The sequence below is a fragment of the Chaetodon auriga genome, chromosome 15, assembly GCF_051107435.1.
Source record: "Chaetodon auriga isolate fChaAug3 chromosome 15, fChaAug3.hap1, whole genome shotgun sequence".
NCBI classification, from domain to species: Eukaryota; Metazoa; Chordata; class Actinopteri; order Chaetodontiformes; family Chaetodontidae; genus Chaetodon; species Chaetodon auriga.
Genome location: NC_135088.1, coordinates 2,028,001 through 2,047,881, shown reverse-complemented (window position 1 = coordinate 2,047,881; position 19,881 = coordinate 2,028,001). Strand labels below are relative to the sequence as shown.

At 44.1% G+C, this 19,881-nt stretch overlaps 1 protein-coding gene across 4 annotated transcripts in view; it reads right to left on the bottom strand.

Annotated features, from left to right (window-relative positions):
• LOC143332655 (polypeptide N-acetylgalactosaminyltransferase 10-like) overlaps positions 1-9,633 on the bottom strand; it is an 80,107-nt gene extending 70,474 nt beyond the window's left edge. For all 4 annotated transcript variants that reach the window (XR_013078233.1, XR_013078235.1, XR_013078234.1 and 1 more), the window contains exon 1: positions 9,351-9,633. Coding sequence is in view for 1 of the 4 variants with exons in the window: in XM_076750351.1 (XP_076606466.1) it covers positions 9,351-9,509 (159 nt within the window). In the remaining 3 variants the exon portion in view is untranslated. The remainder of the gene's footprint in view (positions 1-9,350) is intronic.
• Positions 9,634-19,881: the final 10,248 nt, after the last annotated feature.

Sequence of the window (19,881 nt, the reverse complement as noted above, 5' to 3'; positions counted from 1 at the left end):
CCAAAAGCAGCAGGATAACAGAATTATACTGAGACTTTCCTGCACTTTTTACATGCAGATTTAATGAAAAAAAATAATAAAGTGGTGCGAATAAACCTTGACCTGGTTAAAATGGGCCATGTGATGTTTCTCCAGCAGAAATCAAACCGTTTCCATTGAGATATTCGAAATCCTTCAGCCTGAAAGAGGAAACCAGGTTTTTCATTCGTACCGACATTTCTGATTTAGGTTACTGCCCAAGGCCGAGAATAACCACATCACTGTAGAGCATGTGAACGCACCGCAGTGTCGTTAATACACACGTGTGAGCAAGTCGAACATGCAGCACCAAAAACTGCCTCAGGTCAAACAGTTCATCTGCTATGGACACTGTTCTTTCTTTCCCATGATGCTCGGCTGATTTAACAGTCGTGACTGCCGTTTCCCTTATCACCTGATCTCTACTGCGGTGCAGCCAGGCAGCGGCGTGGAGAAGATACTGCTTTGTCTTCTGCACACACACACACACACACACACACACACACACAGCTTTTATCTCATATTCACAAAGCCAACAGCAGACTGCTTTTAAATGCTGTGAACTCTAAGAGTACGAGCTGCAGAAGACACACACTGCACGCATCAAAGTGCACTGCTGGAAGAAGAAAAACCAAGTATTCTGTCCAGAAAAACTACACTGTGTTTCCCTTCAGAAGGATGAACTCATCACAGGTCAGGCGCTGTGTGGAAGCACACGCAGTGTTTGCCAGTTAGGAAAGAGGAAACGCATTCGAACACTACAAAGACAACTGGAGGTGAAGCAGAGCTCAGGTCCATCTGGGCGCCACAGTTAATGACACGTTCTCAATGGTTAGAAATAATCAGGAATACTTTACAGTTCGGAAATTCATGTGATGAGCAACAGTAATGACAAGCACAGTTAGCGGTCAGGGACCTTTAGGTCCTACTTCATCAGGACTGCCAGCAGCTGATAATAAGGAGAACAAGGGTCAGAGTCAGCCATCAGACAGCAAACGCAACAAGCACGGAAAGTGTCTCAGAGCCTCGGGACAAAGATCGACAGCGTGAAGAGGTTTTAGTGAGCAGAAGATACAGGAGAGGAGAAAAACGAGCAAATAAACACGATCTGAGCGAGTCAGCAAAGCTCGGCAGGCAAAACACGATTCTGAAATGCGATTGGTCAGGACTGGTGACACCTGGAGGACAGAGCAAATGCGTGGCATCACAGAAAAGCACCCAGTAGAAATCTCGAGTTACTGCAGATGTGTCCTAGTGGCCAGCTGTGGTACTGCAACAAAAAGACTGAACAGCTGACAAGATGAGAGCGCGCCTTTAAAAACTGATACTCCTAATTTAAACCTACAGTAATGCTAAATTATTCACTGTATTGACTGTTTCCATGCTGAGGAATATTAAGGATATAATTTTAAAAACAAATCACGAAAGGCGGATTGACGGTGGGGTTAAAACTCCATTAAGCTCCTGCTCATGCACACATTTTAACTGGTGTCCAGTGCTGCACAATGCATATGCAAGGCTTTACAAAGCTAGTGCAAAGACTGCATGATTCAGACTGCGTATCCACACAGATTTGGTCTGGTGCCCAGAAATGTTCATATCTGACCTCCGGTTAGCGTGACTGTGAAATAGATGTGTGCTGAAAACAGGCCTGCTCGAAAAAACTAAATATGCTCAACAGAACACATTAGAGTGCATCTTCTTCTCTGCGAGGCTCGGCACTGCGAAGCACAGAGCCGCCTTTAAATTGGCATCCAGGGATTATCGTAATCATCAGAACGTAAAAAAAAGAGAAAGTCTCTATAACCCACGTGGCTGTAATTAAAAGGCCGACTCTTCGCTCGGTATCCACAGGCTGTCTGCTGCACCTGTCCCCCCGTTTGGCTCCTTGCGCTGATCTGGGGCAGCAGCTCCCTGACAGGCATACAGAGCAGCTTCTGCACAGCGCTCCATCGCTGCCGCAGCCAGCAGCGACTCAACGTCTGCCTTGTGCGAGGAACCCGGGGAGGAAACGCTCTCCAACAAAGTCAGCCTGTGAACAAACACCTCTTTTACCCGCTCGCTCTGCCTTTTCCTCCCGAGGTGCTTCATCCCCTCCCTTCCTCCCTGTCTGTCTCAGCGCTGAGTGATAAAGTGCAATGACTTAAGTCTGCAGCGAGGAACTCCACTTGTCTTTGCAAATGACTTTCATCCCTCAGCCTCCCTCGTTTCCAGAGGCTTAGCACATTAAAGGTAAAATCTCATTTCCCAGTGTAGCAGCACAGCTAGCCCACAGCTCGGTGAACAGCATCAGGTGGTGGCTTCAGCAGCCGCTCTCCTCTCCACAAAATCCTGGAGCTGTGTGACTTATTGTCTCTCTCAACAATCTTGCTGTGATGAAATCTGATATCAACTCAAGTTAATTTTTGCTTTACATTCCCGAACATGTCTCTGAACGTTTCTCTCTGTAGTGAAGAAATGATGAATGTACTCGTTAGGAAGGGATGAACACATCATCACTTCACATTATACTGTGAACCTGGGAAGGCCTGCGTGCACTGTAATACACTGCCATCAGAAACATGCTATTTAGCACAACATTAAGCTCTTCCACAACACTCCGGCCTGCCTGATCGTATTTCAATGTCTGCAACTAATGATTATAACCATTATGTTATGAATCATTTGTCTTGTCAACAAAGTCTTGGAAAATACTGAAAAATGTTTTTTTATGATTTACAAAATGCATAAAAAGTAAAAGGTAACATCTTCAAACGTCTTGTTTTGTCTGACAAACAACCTAAAAACTAGTTAACTATCACGTTTCACCAAGAACAGCAACAGACCCTCAAACCTGAGGACCCTGTGAAGGTTTTCTGCTTCAGAAATGACTGAAATGCTGCATCAGTTATTAAAACGCTTCCAATTACAAACCTGTAGACTAATTGATTGATCGACTAATGGCTTCAGTTCTAATTATGGTAAAACACGGGAGGGAAGAGGCTTCATGGTGCTACCAGCCCGGAGGAATCCACTGAATTCACGTTTGCTGCTGTCTTTAGCAGCAGTCCACATACACAGATTTCAGGCTCGCCTTCGCTCACTTTCCAGAATTGTTTAGCTAATTTTGGGGGTTTGTTCAGAGCCAGCTTATGGACAACGATGGAAAAATCAGCAGTTTGTTGACAGAGTAACTGTTTAAGTGTGATTACTACATAATTTGGGGGTTTCAAGGACAAAATCATGTATTTCCTTTTCAGGTCAGTGACTTCTCTGATGTTCCACACACTGACAAACAAATATTAAGAGGTCACTGTTGCAGAAATAAAAGGTCATTTTTACAAAAACAAAACATGCAGCAATGTGCAGTGTAATCGACTCTAATGAACTCTCACAACTGTTATCATAAACCATGTTAAATTGCCTTAATCCTACTTCACAGCCTCTCTAATTGCTCTTAACCTCACAGGATTCATAGAGTTGATGTGATTTCCTTAATTGCAGAGAGCCTCCATTTCCCTCACTTGTTTGCAGGAAATTCACTGCAGCCTGAAATTACTCCCAATTCCGAAATGTGCCTTGAGGAGGCTCGTTTTTTTCCTCAAATCCGTGTGCATGTGTGGTGCAATCTGCGGGAGCTGTTTTGCGAGGGCAGCCTCAATCCATTCAATTTCAATTTTGTTTCTGTGCACTTTGGATTCTCGCTTCCCGTAGGTGCAGCCTGGAGGTTCCCGAGCGCCCTGAAATCGCTGCCTGTTACTGGCATGAAACATCATTCCCCTCTCTCCCACATGATGTCAATAGAGCAGAGACTCTTCACAGAACCACGGGCTAAACTCTCATTCAACTTTAATGTTTATCAGAATAGCAGCAGAGAGGAAACAGACAGGGCGCTGCGGGTCAAACAGTTCGACGCCGCCGGAGTGCCGAGGACAAGCGGGGACCCGGTCTTCCAGACGACTGCACCGACGCATCACAATGTGGGACATTTACATGACTTCATACGTCTAGTTTGGCCCAGTTCTGGGAGTTTAGTTGTAGTGATGAGAGACATGCCAACTCCGTCCTCTGAAGCCTTTAAGGAGGAACCCTTCATCCACCAAGCTACAGCACATTATATACTATATATTAAAATATACAGGAAGCAATGTGAAAATTTTAGCTTTTCTTACTTTAACAATGGAGGCTACTATGGAAAATATTCCATTCAGTTATTTCACTGGGTCCAATCATTTCTCAGCGCACTCGTACACAACATGTCTCCTTCTGAAGGGTCTAAAACTAAATGAATAAAGCATCAAGGGTTTGTTTATTTTTCCTTAAGAGGACAAATGTCAGACTTGCAATGTTTTTTAAGGCCTGTGGGAGCCCTGGAGGACAGGGGGGTCAAACAAATATCTGATTTGCATTGTGACTGTGGGGTAGGAATACATCACGAGTAGACGGTCTGGGAATTCAGAATCAGACTGGAGCACTTGGGGTATTTATTCAGAGACCAGTTTGTTCTGGAGTAATAATTTGGCGGGCAAGCTGTGATTAATCTGTGACTTCTGAGGCAGAAATGAGAAACCGAACGACTTCCAATACTTCTGGACCAGGATTTCTCCTTGTCCTGAGACGTTCTACATAGATGTCCTTGTTTACTTTGAGCTCTGCTCATTAATATAACAGACGGTCGCCGGCTGACCTTCTGCTGGCTTTAACAGCAGTGTATATGAGTGTGTGTGTGTGTGTGTGTGTGTGTGTGTGTGTGTGTGTGTGTGTGTGAGTCAGGGGATGCACTGTACATGTGTCAGAGGGGAAACACACAAGGTCCTGCAGTGATGAATGAACGGTAATCCAGCCTACAGCGTGTGGCTCATAAACGTGGCCTCCAGCGAACTGAAGCTTGTATGATGCTGGTTTCTGGGAGACGGGGCAGTGAATCTCAGCCAACTTTCCTTTCAAGATCACATTTTATCTTCCCGACATTTATCAGAGCTGATTACATCCAGTTAGTGAGAGGAAAACGCTCCAGTAAGTTGCCCCAAGAATGGAACCCGACCTGGGAAAACATGCATCGTTTCCAGGTGGACATATATGTGCAAAGTGTATGTAGATGAATCAATATTTTCAGGCTGGGATGAGCTCTACTATATTTCTTAATTCCCAGGCATCCTTAGCAATTAACCTATTGATTATTTTTCATATACGCAGACGACACATCGTGAGTGAAGGTGTCAAAAATAATGACAGACAACGATCGTGTTATCCGAGCGCAGCGTGATGCCTGTCGACTGCGAGGTGAACACCTCCGAGCCAGAGAAGAGCAGCGCAGCCTCACATCTGAGATGCTGCAACTTAAAAGATTCATTATTGATTCATTTCCTCAGTCAATTGATCGATCAATAATTCATGCCGGTTCCAACTGCGACTGCTTCAGAGCAAAGAAGGCTTTGACGGTGAGGCAGCAACAGGAAGTATTGAATTACAGACACTGGCAGCTTAGTCCATGTTTGGTAGATTTAAAGCCCAAGGTTGGAAGTTAGTCGAAGTACAGCCAACATGTGGACATTTTTCACCTCAATGAATAGAAAATCACATTTACAAAATTAGTTTTTCAAGAAAAGAGATCCACACCGCAGAACCTCACCTCCAAAAAACACCCAAAGATCAAGAGAAAGTGACGAACAGAAGCAAATGAAAAGCAGGATGGATGCTCAACGTCGTGTGTTTCTGTCCTTGAAAAACTAAAACGTAAACAAACACCAAACAACAGAGGAAATGCATTTCAACGACCTCACTTCAGCTTATTCATTTTAATAACATGACGGTATAACATGGTTTAAGTTCAGTATCTATGTACGAATGTGGGCGGCAGCATCGGCTGTTGAAGCACTAAGCTCCATCCATCACGCTGAAACATGTTCAGAATATCTGAGACGATCTGAGGCTCCACAGACCTTGTGGCGATGCCACCCGTGGCTGTTTCAGTAACACTCTATGGGGAAACTGAACCTGTTGAGAAGCTAGCTTCTGCACAAGTCTGCCAGGCTGCTGTCAGGACATGCATGCGTCCCCGCCGGTGCAGACCGTCCGTCCAGTCACTCAGACAGTCAGCCCGGCAGGCGGCGGGTCACACTGCACGGCCTCTTTTTAATTCTACCCCCTGCTCTCGTCTTCTCCGGCCTCCCCCACTTAACCTGAGCTGCTGCAGCAGGCGGGTGGAAGCTGAGCCACCTCTGCTTCAACAGGCGTCCTTAATAAGACGGGAAATGTGCAAATCGCCTCTCTGTCGCTGTCACGGTGCTCTGAGGCAGCTCATGTTTGCCAAAGTGGTTTGAAAAAGTCACTCAGGCATCGCATGATTACAGCTCACGCTACTTGTAGCTGCCAGATAGAGTCACGTTAGTTGGTTCAGAGGGTCAGCCCCCACCAGAGAGACAGGGCTGCACCTGCATGTCTACACCTGAGGTACAGGGGTGGAGAAATGTTTCGTTCAATGAGCAAAATGTGAACACAAAAGTAAAACTGAGTGACAAGGCAGTAAAGCACGCGAGCAGCAGAGAAGCAGGTGCAGGTAGTGTTAGCAAGACAGAACGTGAAGGGTTCAAGTAAAGAGCGTCGGAGGAAATTACGCCTGTGCAGAATCCCACTTCAGAGGATCTGAAGCTCAGTCCATCACAACCTCGTACTCGCAGGATCGCAGAAACGCTCCCTCGCGAGGACGCGGATACTGTTCTGTACCCGTCTATCAAGTGCACGCGCCTGTTTTTATGTGTGTGGGTTTTGGGACAAATTCATGGAGGAGCTCCGTTTCTCACTCTTTTATCAGTCTTGCTGATGCACCTGCTCCTTCCTCTTCAGAACAATTGAAAACATTAAAAACCCAGCAGCATTCGAACACCGGTTTGGACATTGATTAGCATGGCAACAGCAGAAGGTCAAAGCATTCAGGTGAGCCCTAGAAGCCCTCTATCACACCTCTGAGGCCACACGAGTAACGAGCGAGGCAATTACGCCTTCGAGTAACTACATTAATCACCAGAGCAGATGTGTCAGGATCCGTCAGGCTCAGCTCAGGTGATGATGACGGCACGGCGTACGTTTGCAAAGACTCACTCCGTTCGTTTGGGAAAAGGAATTAGAGCGAGATTCAGACATTTATTTCCATGTTTTTGGTTGAACTCTTGCTTCAGAGGCCTCTCAGTTAGTGGAGAAAGACGGCCTCATTTTTCAAATCAGCCTATCTGTCTGTTATCAAACCGTTCTGGAGGTTGACAGCTGCTATCGCACAGTTTGCTAATATGTAACAGGCTTTTCCCGGCCTCGTGGACGTCCTTTAATCCCGCTCATAAGGCCGTCTTGTCATTAAAGGCATCAAATCCAAACTTGAGCAGAGAAAAGTAATCCTTGGAGGAGATCTGTGCAGAATAAGCTGGTTTTATCATCCCCACAATTCAGCCTGCAAATTAGCCGTAGCTGCTGATAAAAACAAGGCGGAGAAAACATCACTGTGGACCTTCGGTGGGGATTTATCAACATTTACAGAAGAAATGAACTGATAATGAAAATAGCTGTTTGCAGAGCTGTTTGCTACATGAATCCAGCTTTATTCTGCTGGAAGAGAAACGCTCATTTCAGACGAGACAAGCTCTCGCTAACGCATCAAAACTGAACTCTGCTCCTTCTACAATCAGCCCAGTCAAGCAAGTTTGCTGGATTTGGACAAACTGCACCACCACCCAAAACACACACACACACACACACACACACACACACACACACACACCATCAGTGAAAGCCTCCATTCAGCAGATTTGCCTCATTTGAATTAGAGGAGCTACTATTGTCTGCCAAACACGGCCTGTTTTGGTGAGGTTTCTCCATCCTTCCCCCAGCTCCGCTTGTGCTTCTCATTTATTCTTCTTCTTGTTTTTCATTCTTTTGCATTGATGATTCAATCCAAGGCGCAGAAACAAGCTTGAATCGAACCTTGAAAGCCCAAACCTAATGGAGTTATTCCAGAATCCTTTAAGGCTCTTCTGTCCAGCTGATGCAAAAATATTCTGCCTCCTCCTCAAACAAATTGATTTAAACTCCTTTCATGAGGAGCGGCTTCATTATTTCAACAAGACAAAGGCGGCAGCAGGAAGTGGCATGTGTGCTGCAAAGAAAAACACTATTAAATCTGAATGTATAGAATAAGAGAAATAACACCTTTATAGATAAAACTAGAACTCTGAAGCGTCAGATGTGTCCTAGAAGATGAGCCAAGACATGGAACACTTGAACTTTAGTTGGACTAAAATCACAACTTGTGGCACAATTAAAAATCTGTTTTACTGTGTGTGTTGCTTTACGCTTTTATTCTGGCTGGAGGAGTCTTTAAGGACTTCTGATTTCTGAAGCTTCTGTGTCAGATTTGAACCTTTTTGACTTTAGCGTCACATGGACTGCGCCAGTTTTCACCAAGGTTACAATGATTTGACAGAATTAGTTAGTGCTTCAGCATCTCAAACGTGAGCATGTGCCGTTTTATGTTTCAGGCCTGCATCACTGCGACTTGAATATTTTTGGATTTTGTACTTCTGGTTGAACAAAATAAGCAGTTTGAGGGTCACCTTGGGATCTGGGAACTTAAGATGGAGAATTCCTATTTGCTGACAACTTAGAAACCCAATAATTAATCATGAACGGAACCAACACATTGAATGACAATGAAAACGAGCCAATTCTACACACAGGGGCTTGAAACCATGTTATATATATACATGATTCCACGTCAAACAATGAGGTCAACAAATCACTGACAATAAAGAGGAACCTGCTCTGCAATCAGAGCCCACGACCACCTAAACTCACCACCGCGAAAGCGGAACTCGTGTTGCACCTTTAACTGCGCGCTGACGCCCGTCGACCTGTGAACGCAGCACCGCCCGCTTCACATTTTTGACAACTTCCTGAAGTCCGTGTTATTTTAACTTTACTGCGACGCCCAGCCTCGGCGTAAGCTACGTGGCTCACTATTTACCCTGCTCGCTGGAACTAATGCCCTACCAGCGCTAACACGGAGCTAAAAGGGTCCATTTTGTGAATCCCATCGCACACACACACACACACTCACACGCACAGTATGGGAATGTAAAGGTTGATGCATTTGGGGGTAAACGGTTGAGGCGAGAACAGAAGCGCTGAGAAGCACGCAGCGGTTCAGGCGTCAGTCTCTGCCTCCACTGCGGCGACCAAACAAACATTTTAGGGCTTTCTGGCGGAAAGCCTGGCCGTTGTTACACGGACAGACAACCGACAAAAGAGCCGACAGCCGTGAGCACCCCCCGGGCACGCTGAGACGCCCGTGGCCGAACCCTTACCTGTATCAGGGGGATGCCGCCCGGACCGTCCACAGTGTCGGGCGAGTTGTCGAACACTCGGTCCCGGTACAAAGACCACAGCCCCACGTTGGGGAGGAAAAGGAGAGCCACTATGAGCAGCCCGGCGAACTGCAGCAGCCGCTTCTCTTTCCGCCTCATCTCTCCCGGAGTAAGCGTGTCAAGCAGCGGCGGTGGCAACTGGCGAGTCCCGAAGCCCCGCTTTCCCAAGCGGAGACAACTTTCACTCTGACTGGGGGACGGACACCGGCGCTGTGACGCTCCGTGGCTGCGAGCTCTGCCGCTAGGGGGAGCGAACCGCTGCGCTTCCGCCGGAGACCGGGTGAGGAGGTGGGGGCTCGGCCAGCAGAAGACTTCTGAGATGTGAAGTGTCTTAAAATGTGAACCTCTGTTGTGTAATCACAGCCTGATGACACGGTAATACGGACGAATAACCGGAGCAAAGCCAGACTAAGTCATCACGGAAAGTTCTATGACCAACTGACGACCTGTGCTGCCTTCACATGCACCTCGGAAAAATGTCCAACACTATTTTCTTGAGTTTTAACCACCTGTTATAGTCACTTGTATAGCCGGTAAATCCACCCAGAAAAAAATGACAGTGTGGACTGAGATTATCGTAAACAGAAATCTTAAAGGATGGACTTTCCTGCCACTGCAACACTAAAGCATTTCAGCAGTGTCACATTTTTAAATCTTAATTTCCATTTAGACTTTGAAAATGGAAGCATAGGTCTTGTTTATTGCAGATCTTCAATGGCTCTGTGTTCAATGAGTAAATCCGCACAAACAGCGAGTGGCCAAACTACCCAACAGGAGCAGCAATTTGGGCATAAACACAATGAAGAAGAAAGAATGGACGCATACAGTCGCCTTACTAAGACACTTAATGTTGGTTTTTCATTTCATTTCTCAGCCCTGTGTGTGTGTGTGTGTGTGTGTGTGTGTGTGTGTGTGTGTGCGTGTGTGTGTGTGTGTGTGTGTACATACATACGTTAAACTTTGCAATCGTAGGTCGATATTAACTTGTTTGAACATGCAGCATTTCACTGGGCGTGAGCTGATTTTCACAATGATGGAGCACTACTGAGAAATTTCAATGCATGTTGGAATCATCATCAAAAGAAAGCTGTTGTACAGCAGCACACTGAAACAGGTATTTACTGATCCTGTGGGATCCAAAACATCAGCCATCTGCTCCACCAGGTTTTCTCCGGCAGCCCCTTCAACACGGTGGAGCCAGAGCCGGCTTTGCAGGAAATGAAGCTTAATCATGTGTCAGATGGAAATCCAAGCAGCCACCACATCTATTTTGTACACACAGAACAAAGCCTGCTGTCTGCTGTGGACTGGCGGCGGCCTCGTGTGAGCACATTTCCATACCTATTCCTCGTTGGTGGAGGAAAAGTTTGGATTGAACGGATGAGAGAAGATACTGTAGATGAAAGAAGCCATCAAAGTCATGATTTGAAAGGGTGTGATTTTCAAATAACAAAGCTGTGGATTCAGCTATAGTTTACATAACCAACGGTGTATTAACAAGAAAGGAGAAATTGTTTGGTGACCATTGATTTTGTCAGCCGTAGTGACAGCTATAGCCGGCAGATTTATTCAGCTGCAGCTAATTGACATTGATTCTATGAGTTGGCCAAACAACACAAAAGAAACTGTGCTGCTGTCTGGCTCGTACGCTGTCTACATTGTTCTGTATTGCCTGTGACATTTACAACCTCTTCTGTTGGCTTGCTTTTGGAATTCCAGTTATATATAAATATATTGTCTTCCATAGTTAATGAAACTGCATCGCGCCATGATCACTGGGTCTGCACCATCCTGCAAACAAAGAATAATGACTGGGAGGAATCTGGAGCCAGTCAATGGCTCATCAACCACAGGCGGCGTCAGCCCGTGCCGGGTCGGCTCAGTCCTGGATTGGATCCAGTGTGTCAGCTGCCCATTCTTGGAGTGGAAACTGGAAATTCTATTAAAGTCAAAGGGAAGAAAACAGGAAGAAACACACTGAACCAGTGAAACAGGAAACATATTGGGTGACTAGTTAGATTTAACTGCAAGTACAAACTAATCATGTATCATCTCTTAATAGTTGCCTTTTTTTTGGAAATCCAGGAAACAAAGAAGAATCTTAATGTTGTTTCACTGCAGAAAAAAAAATGGAAAGAGAAGAGGCGAAAAGAAGGCCTCTTCATTTTTTATTGTGATGCCCAGGTCCATGCCCGCCGACTTTCTTTTCTTTAGTGTTTGTTGCGTCAGTATTATACCTGCTGCCTGCTAGCGCCACACCACCACTGCTTGTACGTCTCTGCACACAACCTGCAGAGTTATGGATTTAAAAAGTGCTTGGCAAAAATCGATGTGAGTCCAGACAGAAGAGTGTGGCTGACAGTCACAAAAGAAAAGCATCAAACGCACGTGCAGAAACAAAAACATGAAAAAGAAAATCACACAGCCAGAAACCACTGAAACACAGATTCATGCGGCTGACATGCTCCTGCTCCTGTGAGAACAGATTGACTTGGACACACTATTTCCTTCTGTTTGCATATTGAAATATTAAGAATGATTGAATAAATGAGCCACTTTGGGTTGAGAGTTTGAACATGCACAGAAATTTGGGCAGGGGGTCTCACATTAAGGATTCATGCATGCACAGCAAGCTGGTAGTGAAGTACAGGTAAATCAGGTGCATGTTGTACCCGAGTCAACAATATGACCTATTAACCATTTACGCAGGCACATGGGGGCTTCTAACGCACCAAATACCAGCCAATAAATATTGTTTTTAATGCTCTCTACGTTATGTGACAACTGAATATAAAGCATTTGTTCTGTGTGGGTCTTGTTCAACGCTTGATGATACTCCTGCGTCTGAATGGCTGTCAGCAGCTCGTCTGTCCATCCGCCTCCTCCGTCACTGCACAGAGCAGAGCAGAGGCAGCTTATCTAGCCAGCTGCTTTTAGTAAGCCTCAAGTTTATATAACTACAAAACAAAGCACTTTTCTTGACTTTGTCACACAACAACGCTGTGAGGAAGAGAAAAGGTTTTTCATTCTCAAAGATACCTCTTCTTCTCTGCTGCAGCTCACAGTGCGGGGAAACAGAAAGCAAGACTATTGCTCTAAAAAAGACTTTGGAAGACACACTTGACTTGTCTGACTCAGACTGCTGAAGCCTCATAAGCTTCAGCTGAAATGCAGGACGCCTTTTTGTACAGCTCATACACAGCAGGATGAGTTAACGGCCAGTATGGACAGGAGGAGCAGTTACAGAACAAAAGTTGAAATGTGCATGGGCGTGTTATTTTAAGACAGACTTGAAAAAAAAAAGTTCCTCTCAGCCCCCACGTTTCACCAGCGGTGGCGTCTCAATCACATGAAGTACTGAACATAAAGTTAAGCTCCAGTGACATATTTTCCCAGATTAAATGTGTCCTACAGGCCCGGGTCATCCTTCACGACAGACTGCGAGGCCGTATCGCACTTCTCAACTGTCAGTCTGATAAAACCTGGCATCAGATCACCCGTGATGACACAGACTTCATCTCTCCATACTTTCCTTGAAACAGAAGTGAATCATAGTGGAATCGTTTCAGTGGCGACATGCAATCATCACAGGTGAGCCGTTTACGATCTCTGAGCCTGCCCTGTCGCCTGTCACAGTTTATTCAGCACATAGGTGCACATTGGAAGCTGCACTTTCAGTGAGTTTAAGAGGAGTGGATGAGGCTCCTTCTGCAGGTGTGCGGTTATTTGGCCGCTCTGCTCGGCTGCTGCTGCGTCCAGTAAGTTTGGTGATTTGTTTTACTGCTTGTGTTTGGTTGCCTTTCTGCAGTTGTCTGGTTTTTGGGGAGCCAGGGGTCTGTATGAGCCTGTATGCTTTTTTTTTTTTTTCAGTTTGTTGCCTTTAATATTAATTAAACATACCTGGTGTATGCAGAGTGCTGTAAAACACAGTCTAACTATCTTTGTTGAAGACCTAGCTCATTTTGTCTGTGCCATCTCTAATATGATTTCTGATGACGATTCTATGCTGCTGAGATAAACAATAGTCGCTGCCATGAAACAGTTGGGACATGCTCTGTAAGCTGCTTTGTGTCCATTTACACACATTTAAGTTGCAGTAAGGATTGTGGAGAATCTAGGGTATCATTTATGAGATGGTTTCACTTTTTTATTGTTGATCTGCAGAGAAAATGTCAGCAACTGGTTTAGAAGAAAACAGATGTGTTTTATTATGTGTTGCTAACGTGCAGAGCCGTTCGTTAGCGTGAGCTAAATGCTAACAGTGAAAACTCTGATCTGCCGGTTGCACTACAGGAAAAGTCAGCGCACACGAAAGCTAGTGAGCCTCCTCCTCTGTTCATAAATGTCCGTTCAAAACGCCTTCTTAATCCATCCAATCGTTGTTGAGATATTTGAGTCTGGATCAAAGCGACGGATCGACAGCGCTGTTTTTAGAGCCATGTTGCAAACGAGGTTGAAAAGACAAAGAAAAACAGGTAAGTAATGGCTCAGCTCCGGTAATGGGAAAAAACACGAAGGGTTAAAAGGATACAACTTCACAATTATTTGTTGTCATGTCTTTTATTGGCACCACCACCCCGTCTCCGCTCCCGAAATGTTTTGTAATTGCACTCGACTGGATTGTACATAAAAACATCTTTCCACAAATCAATGGCTTTTATTTACTTGACCCGCGCGGAGCATTCTCTGCTTAAATGGACTGATGCTTACTAATTGTTAGCAGAAATGACTTGATGCCAGAATGAACACCGCTAATGGGTTTCAGCACACAACAGTCAATCACTGGTCTGTCACCAGGGGAATAAAGGCATGCTAACAGGATGCTTTGCTTTGATACTCTGCAAATTACCTTGATTTTTTCGCCCCAACCTCTTTCAAATCCATACTGAGCCTGTGACACGAGCAGGAGGAGTTATAAAGCGCAGGGCTGCTCGATCAACGTAAATCCCCTCCGCATTCAGAGGTTGCGGGGTTCATCCATAATTCATGCTTGAAGACGGCGAACAGATTGAATTGTCACAAGTCAGGCTGGTACAGATGAGGAGAGCGAGAGAGGAATGAGCTGCTCTCTCTCCCTGTGTGAGTCCTGAGTGGGAATAGAAAGAGCAGGATTAGCAGAAAGGGCAACTCCAACACATCCTGAGTTCACGTCCACACCGGTAATGTGGCTTATCTTTGCCCTCAATGACCCAGAACATGTCTGCATGTCAAATGCGATTAATGTAGTCAAAGAGCTACGACTCTCTGGTTTATGATACCAGGATTAAGGTCGGAGTCCATTTGAATTTAGTGACATTATGAATTCAGCAAATTAAGATAAAGACAGCAGTAGAACATTCATATTAATTGGCCAGGTGAGAAAATATATTGCTTGGAGGTCTCTAGGCTGGTTTTGGGATAGGAGAGACTAATTTCTTCCCATAGCAGAATCTCTGAAATGCTTGAAACTCCAAATACCAAATACGTTCTGCATGAGCTGTGAATTTCATACAATACAGCCACCATCTCTGCACAGAAACTGCATTTACAGCTGAAACCCAGTGCTGCCATGCATACAGCCTGTCAGATGTCTGGAGTCTTTTTTTGTTTCTTTCATTGATCTGTTGTCTTTTGGGGGTTTCAGGTTTCAGACCACTTGCAGATGGTTGCTCTGCAGAAGTCTGGTGGAAAATACCTGTTTAACTTAAAGCAGCGTTCATCCTTTGTACAACATGTGAAAGAGGTGAGAAAAAGGGAAGATATGCAAAATATATATTGAGTTTTACATATAATAAATTCTAAAAGACCCCTACAGATATTCTGAAGGCTTGTAGTTAGTGTGTGAGTGTGTGTGTGTGTGTGTGTGTGTGTGTGTGTGTGTGTCCATATGGTCCTATAAACAGTGATGCACTTGAAACATCAGTCTTACTAATGGAAGTTCTGCTCAGTCCGAGTGACTGAACATGTGTTACATGTTTCATTTTCATCCCTGCTGAGGAGCAAGGACTCTGCCTTCACCGGCCAAGAAACCAATCAATGATGACTCCATGATCGACAGCTGCCGGAGTGTGCTGCCGCAGAGCGTGTTAAGTATGTTCCTGCATGTGAAGCAGCAATCACTGCAGCTGAAGGCTGAAACTGGTATGGATGTGACTGATTAGTCCATGTATGAACTGTAATTTGCTGTTGGAGTTGCTTGAGGTGCAGCTCGTTTATATGCAGTGAGATGAGATGAGTCCAACCTTGGGGTCAAGCCTCTCCATGAGGTCACAAAATAAATCTGACGGGTCGTGAGATAATTAATTCGGTATTTATGTTCATTTTTTTGTGTAATAAGAAATAATTTAACCACTTTGGGCGTTGTAATGATTATTAAAATTAAACTGCCTGCAGAGTTTTGAGAGAAAATCACAAACTGCCAACAAAACATCGGGGTCACAAGCCCCAAAGGTTGGGAGCTACTAATCCAAACTTTAACAATGCATTTCATTTTATTTTTTTGGGTTTTTTTTTTATATTAAATCTTAATCTGAAAAGAAACTTGCAGCTACAGCTGTCAAATAAATACAGCAGAGAAGAAGGTTCAAGATTTCCCCTGAAATGTAGTAAGATTTAACAACGGATACATTCAGTGAATTACAAAAACCTCAGAACTGTACTTAAGTGCTTTCATGAGTAGCTTTGCGATCATGGCCTATATTCATTGGAAATCAAACCTCTGACATAATAAGAAAATATGAATATTGCAGAAAACATCATCTGACATTTGCTCATTTCATGCTGTCCAAGGTGGACAGCAGATGTTGGAGCATCCTTGAATGCATTAACATGAACTCTGTTCTCAAGTGCAGTACATTAAGATAATAAGTCATACTGGTGAGAAATTGTAAAGTGATTACCAAGGTGGAATGAGTATTTAAAGCAAATGTCCATTCACTCAGGAGGGAGATCAATCATATGGGACGTGGTTGGCGCTGATGGAAAACATAAGGTGAATATGACAACCGCACATGAAGGTATGAGAAAATAGAAAACATCAGAGAATTAACGAGGCTTTTCAAGTGGAAGCATTGTGAAAAGATGAAGCCACGATGGACCATGACTGGATGCTCGGATACGCTTTGTTCATGTACAGTGGCAGATAAAGCCTGCGGCCTTCAGTCGGGCTTTTTAAACCTCCCACATGCTCTTCCATGTGGCCACCTGTCCATTAAGCCCATCTAATCTGCTCGATATTGATGCAATAAAAAGGCCACAGTAGAAGTGCCTGATTAGATTGGAACATCTGCTCCATATGGCCGGTTTGGCAGACAGACTGTCCTCAGCCTTCACAGTCACAGTGTAACACAGCAGTCACAGTGAAGGTGGCAGTTCAGAGCTACTGCCAGCTACCTGTTACTTGATGGCTTGATTCAGTGTAATCTGTGTTTGGGTCTATGGCTCGAGAAGTCTGGACAGAGTCCGGTGAATTTATCGACGTAGCAGCCAAAGTGAATCCAAATTTCATCAAATTATGTTCTATTGATTTATTGACAAGAGGCTCAAACAGGAAGTCTGACATTTCAAGAAACAGTTCAACGGTTTCGGACTTGTTTGCCAGCGTGTGCGGGTCAGTTAAACCTGACTCGTGGATTCAAGTTACATCCAGACTGCTGAGGCAACCACGACCGAGGGGGCCACATTCGCCACGAGCCTTCACTTTGGCTAACTTCATTTGGAGTAAATCATTTCTCTTATTCATCAAACAGCCACCTCCACATCTTTTGTACCATTTGTATTTGTACGTTTGTCCTGGATTGGATTGTGTGTGCATGTGTGCGCCTTAAGAAACGTCTCTGCTGACTACATAACATGCCAAACATGTCAAGGATGCCGGGCTCGTCGGCACGAACAGGTGAGGCTGAGACGCTGCCACTGCGGATCCTTATCTTCCCGTTGTCATGGCGATCCACAGAATCTTGCCAGGGTCGCGACCTCTGAGAGCCAATTAACACCGCTCTCTTTCCCCCTCTGCCTCCATTTGTTCACTAAAGATCAAACTGCAGGATTCACGGCTGCTTTTATCTTTCATCCTGCTCAGTTTTTGTCTTTTGGCTTTGCCTGTGCGAGTCAGATTCACTCTCTTACCTGCACAAACTTACCGTACAGCTCTTGTTTTAGCTGGATGAAAAACCTAAAGTTAAGGAAAAGGATTATTTTGCCGAATTTCTACACAGAGATGAATTGAAAACCTTATGTTTATATATTCCAAGGTCGTATATTAGGCTTTACTACATTGTGATTTTACATAAGAACCTGCTGTAAGAAATAATGCATGTTTGATGTGCATCAAATCCACTTCCTTTATGCATTGTTTCCATCAGAATTATGGATTTTGGACCTGCTGATTTATTTGCAAAATCTATAGTAGTGAAACTTCACGCACTGCACCTCTTGATGTCTTAATCTTTGTATTAACTTTAATATGTCATTTATCTTTACCTCACAGTATTTTTAGAATAAAATCATCAAGATATTTGCTCCAGAGGTCCAACAGAGGTTCTCAACAATGTGCTGGAACAGTTTACAGGCAGATCACAAATGGTGGCAGTGTCAGGTCAAGAAGGTAGAGCAGCACGGGGCGAGGATGCTACCTCAAACGCTCCTGCATGTCGTTTGATTTGAACACTGAAATGTGTCAAAATGAATGTGAGAGAAAATTATCTAATGCTACAAACTATTGCTTGAATATGGAAAATTTGTTGAAACAAGCCCCGGATCTGGAGCTCTCTCTTTGGGCTTAGATTACATTATTTCAGTCAAAACAGTAACTTCAAATTTGTATCTATATTGTTTTAATTTCCTGACATCTTTTTGCATTGATTTATCCTCGCTTGCTCAAATAAAAAAAATAATCTTCTAAAGCTCGCAATGTCTGTATAATGGCACAAAAATGGCGTTTTAACACAAATAAATGTAGTTCCCATGAGATTAATATGCTGCGTCATATCACAGTGCAAACATCTGCTATAACAGAGAGGCTAATGTGATGAAATACATGAAGCTGTAATCTGTCAAGCTAATGTTGTATCTTATTTTGCTGTAGCATACACTCTTCATTTGTTGCCTCACAGGCAATTATTTCTCCTCTTTCTTCCCTCCTCCCTTTCCTTCCATCATTCCAGACATGACTGTCGTCTTTAAATAAGTTCTGTGGGAATGTGTGCTGCCCACAGCTTTCTAATTTCCTTCCCTTGTCACTGCTTGTTGTAGGTTTTATATTACTTTAATCGGCTCCCTCACTGATGCCGCTAAAACACACTTTCCCTAAATGTTAATCCCATAATCATTTCCCTTGGCGTCCTACAAGCTCTGATAGTCCACAGCTATCAGTGATGTGTTCATAGCTGGAGTGATATTGCTTTTGCAGCGTGGCCCATTTCCCTGAGTCTCATGGGATGTCATATAATGCTCAACTTGTCACACCAGCTCTGAGAGCGGGAGAAGGGCCGTGGATATATTAAGGGACTGCATTATATTCACGATGATTTTGGAGCCTGGACATGTGTCCTAGAGGATATAAGCTCTAAAATGCAAAAGGGATTTAGATTTTTCTTCCCTTTCAAGCTCAACAGTGAGGGAACCAAAGACACATTTATCTCCTCTGCTGCTAGAACATCTAATTTGCAAGTTAAATATAATGTCTATGGCCTGATAAGAACTTTACTTTTGTGCTGATGATGGCAATGTTGCTCCGCCAGTGCAAATCTTTGGTCCACAAGACACGTGAACACCTCCTGGTCAGCATGTCATGAAACTAGTCTATCTTTATTATCACCAGAGGTTGATTCCTAATCATTTTGGCGAGCCCCGGATTTTTTCTCTGATGCCATCAGCAGGTCGAAATTCACCCAAACAACACTTTAATCCATAACAATTATTATTGTAAACTAATGGACTGACATGAAGTTTGGGATGGATATTTACCACCAGGAAGCACCTTATCATAAACTGAAAAATTACAAACACTACCAAAAAGAAACATCTGCATTGTTGAATAGCACAAGGCATGCGTGATGGGAAAATGTGTCATCACTTTGACGACACTTTGCACACACTCAGTGCTGTATTCATCCTGCAGAAAGGAGGCTGCCTCACGAGCATTAGCTGTCTGTCCAGTCGTGCTCGCAGGAATTTGCCAGAATGTCCAAAAGTGTTTGGCCCTCACATAGTTCTAACCATCACGAGTGTGTTCAGAGCTAAATGACTGTTTCCTTGTTCAAACACTTTCGTATTTTGGCGTCGAATGTAATTAACTCGCTAGCTGAGCTCTGGACTTTTAGGCTTTTGGAAGCAGACTGCATTAGAAAAGGTTCACAGAGCGCAATGATATTTTTGTCTGGGAGCCTGCAACTAATGATTACTTTCATTTTGGATTAGTTTCTTATTTTTTCAGCTAATTAATTAGTCTGTAAAATATCACAATATTCCAGAAGCCAGGATGATGTTTTCA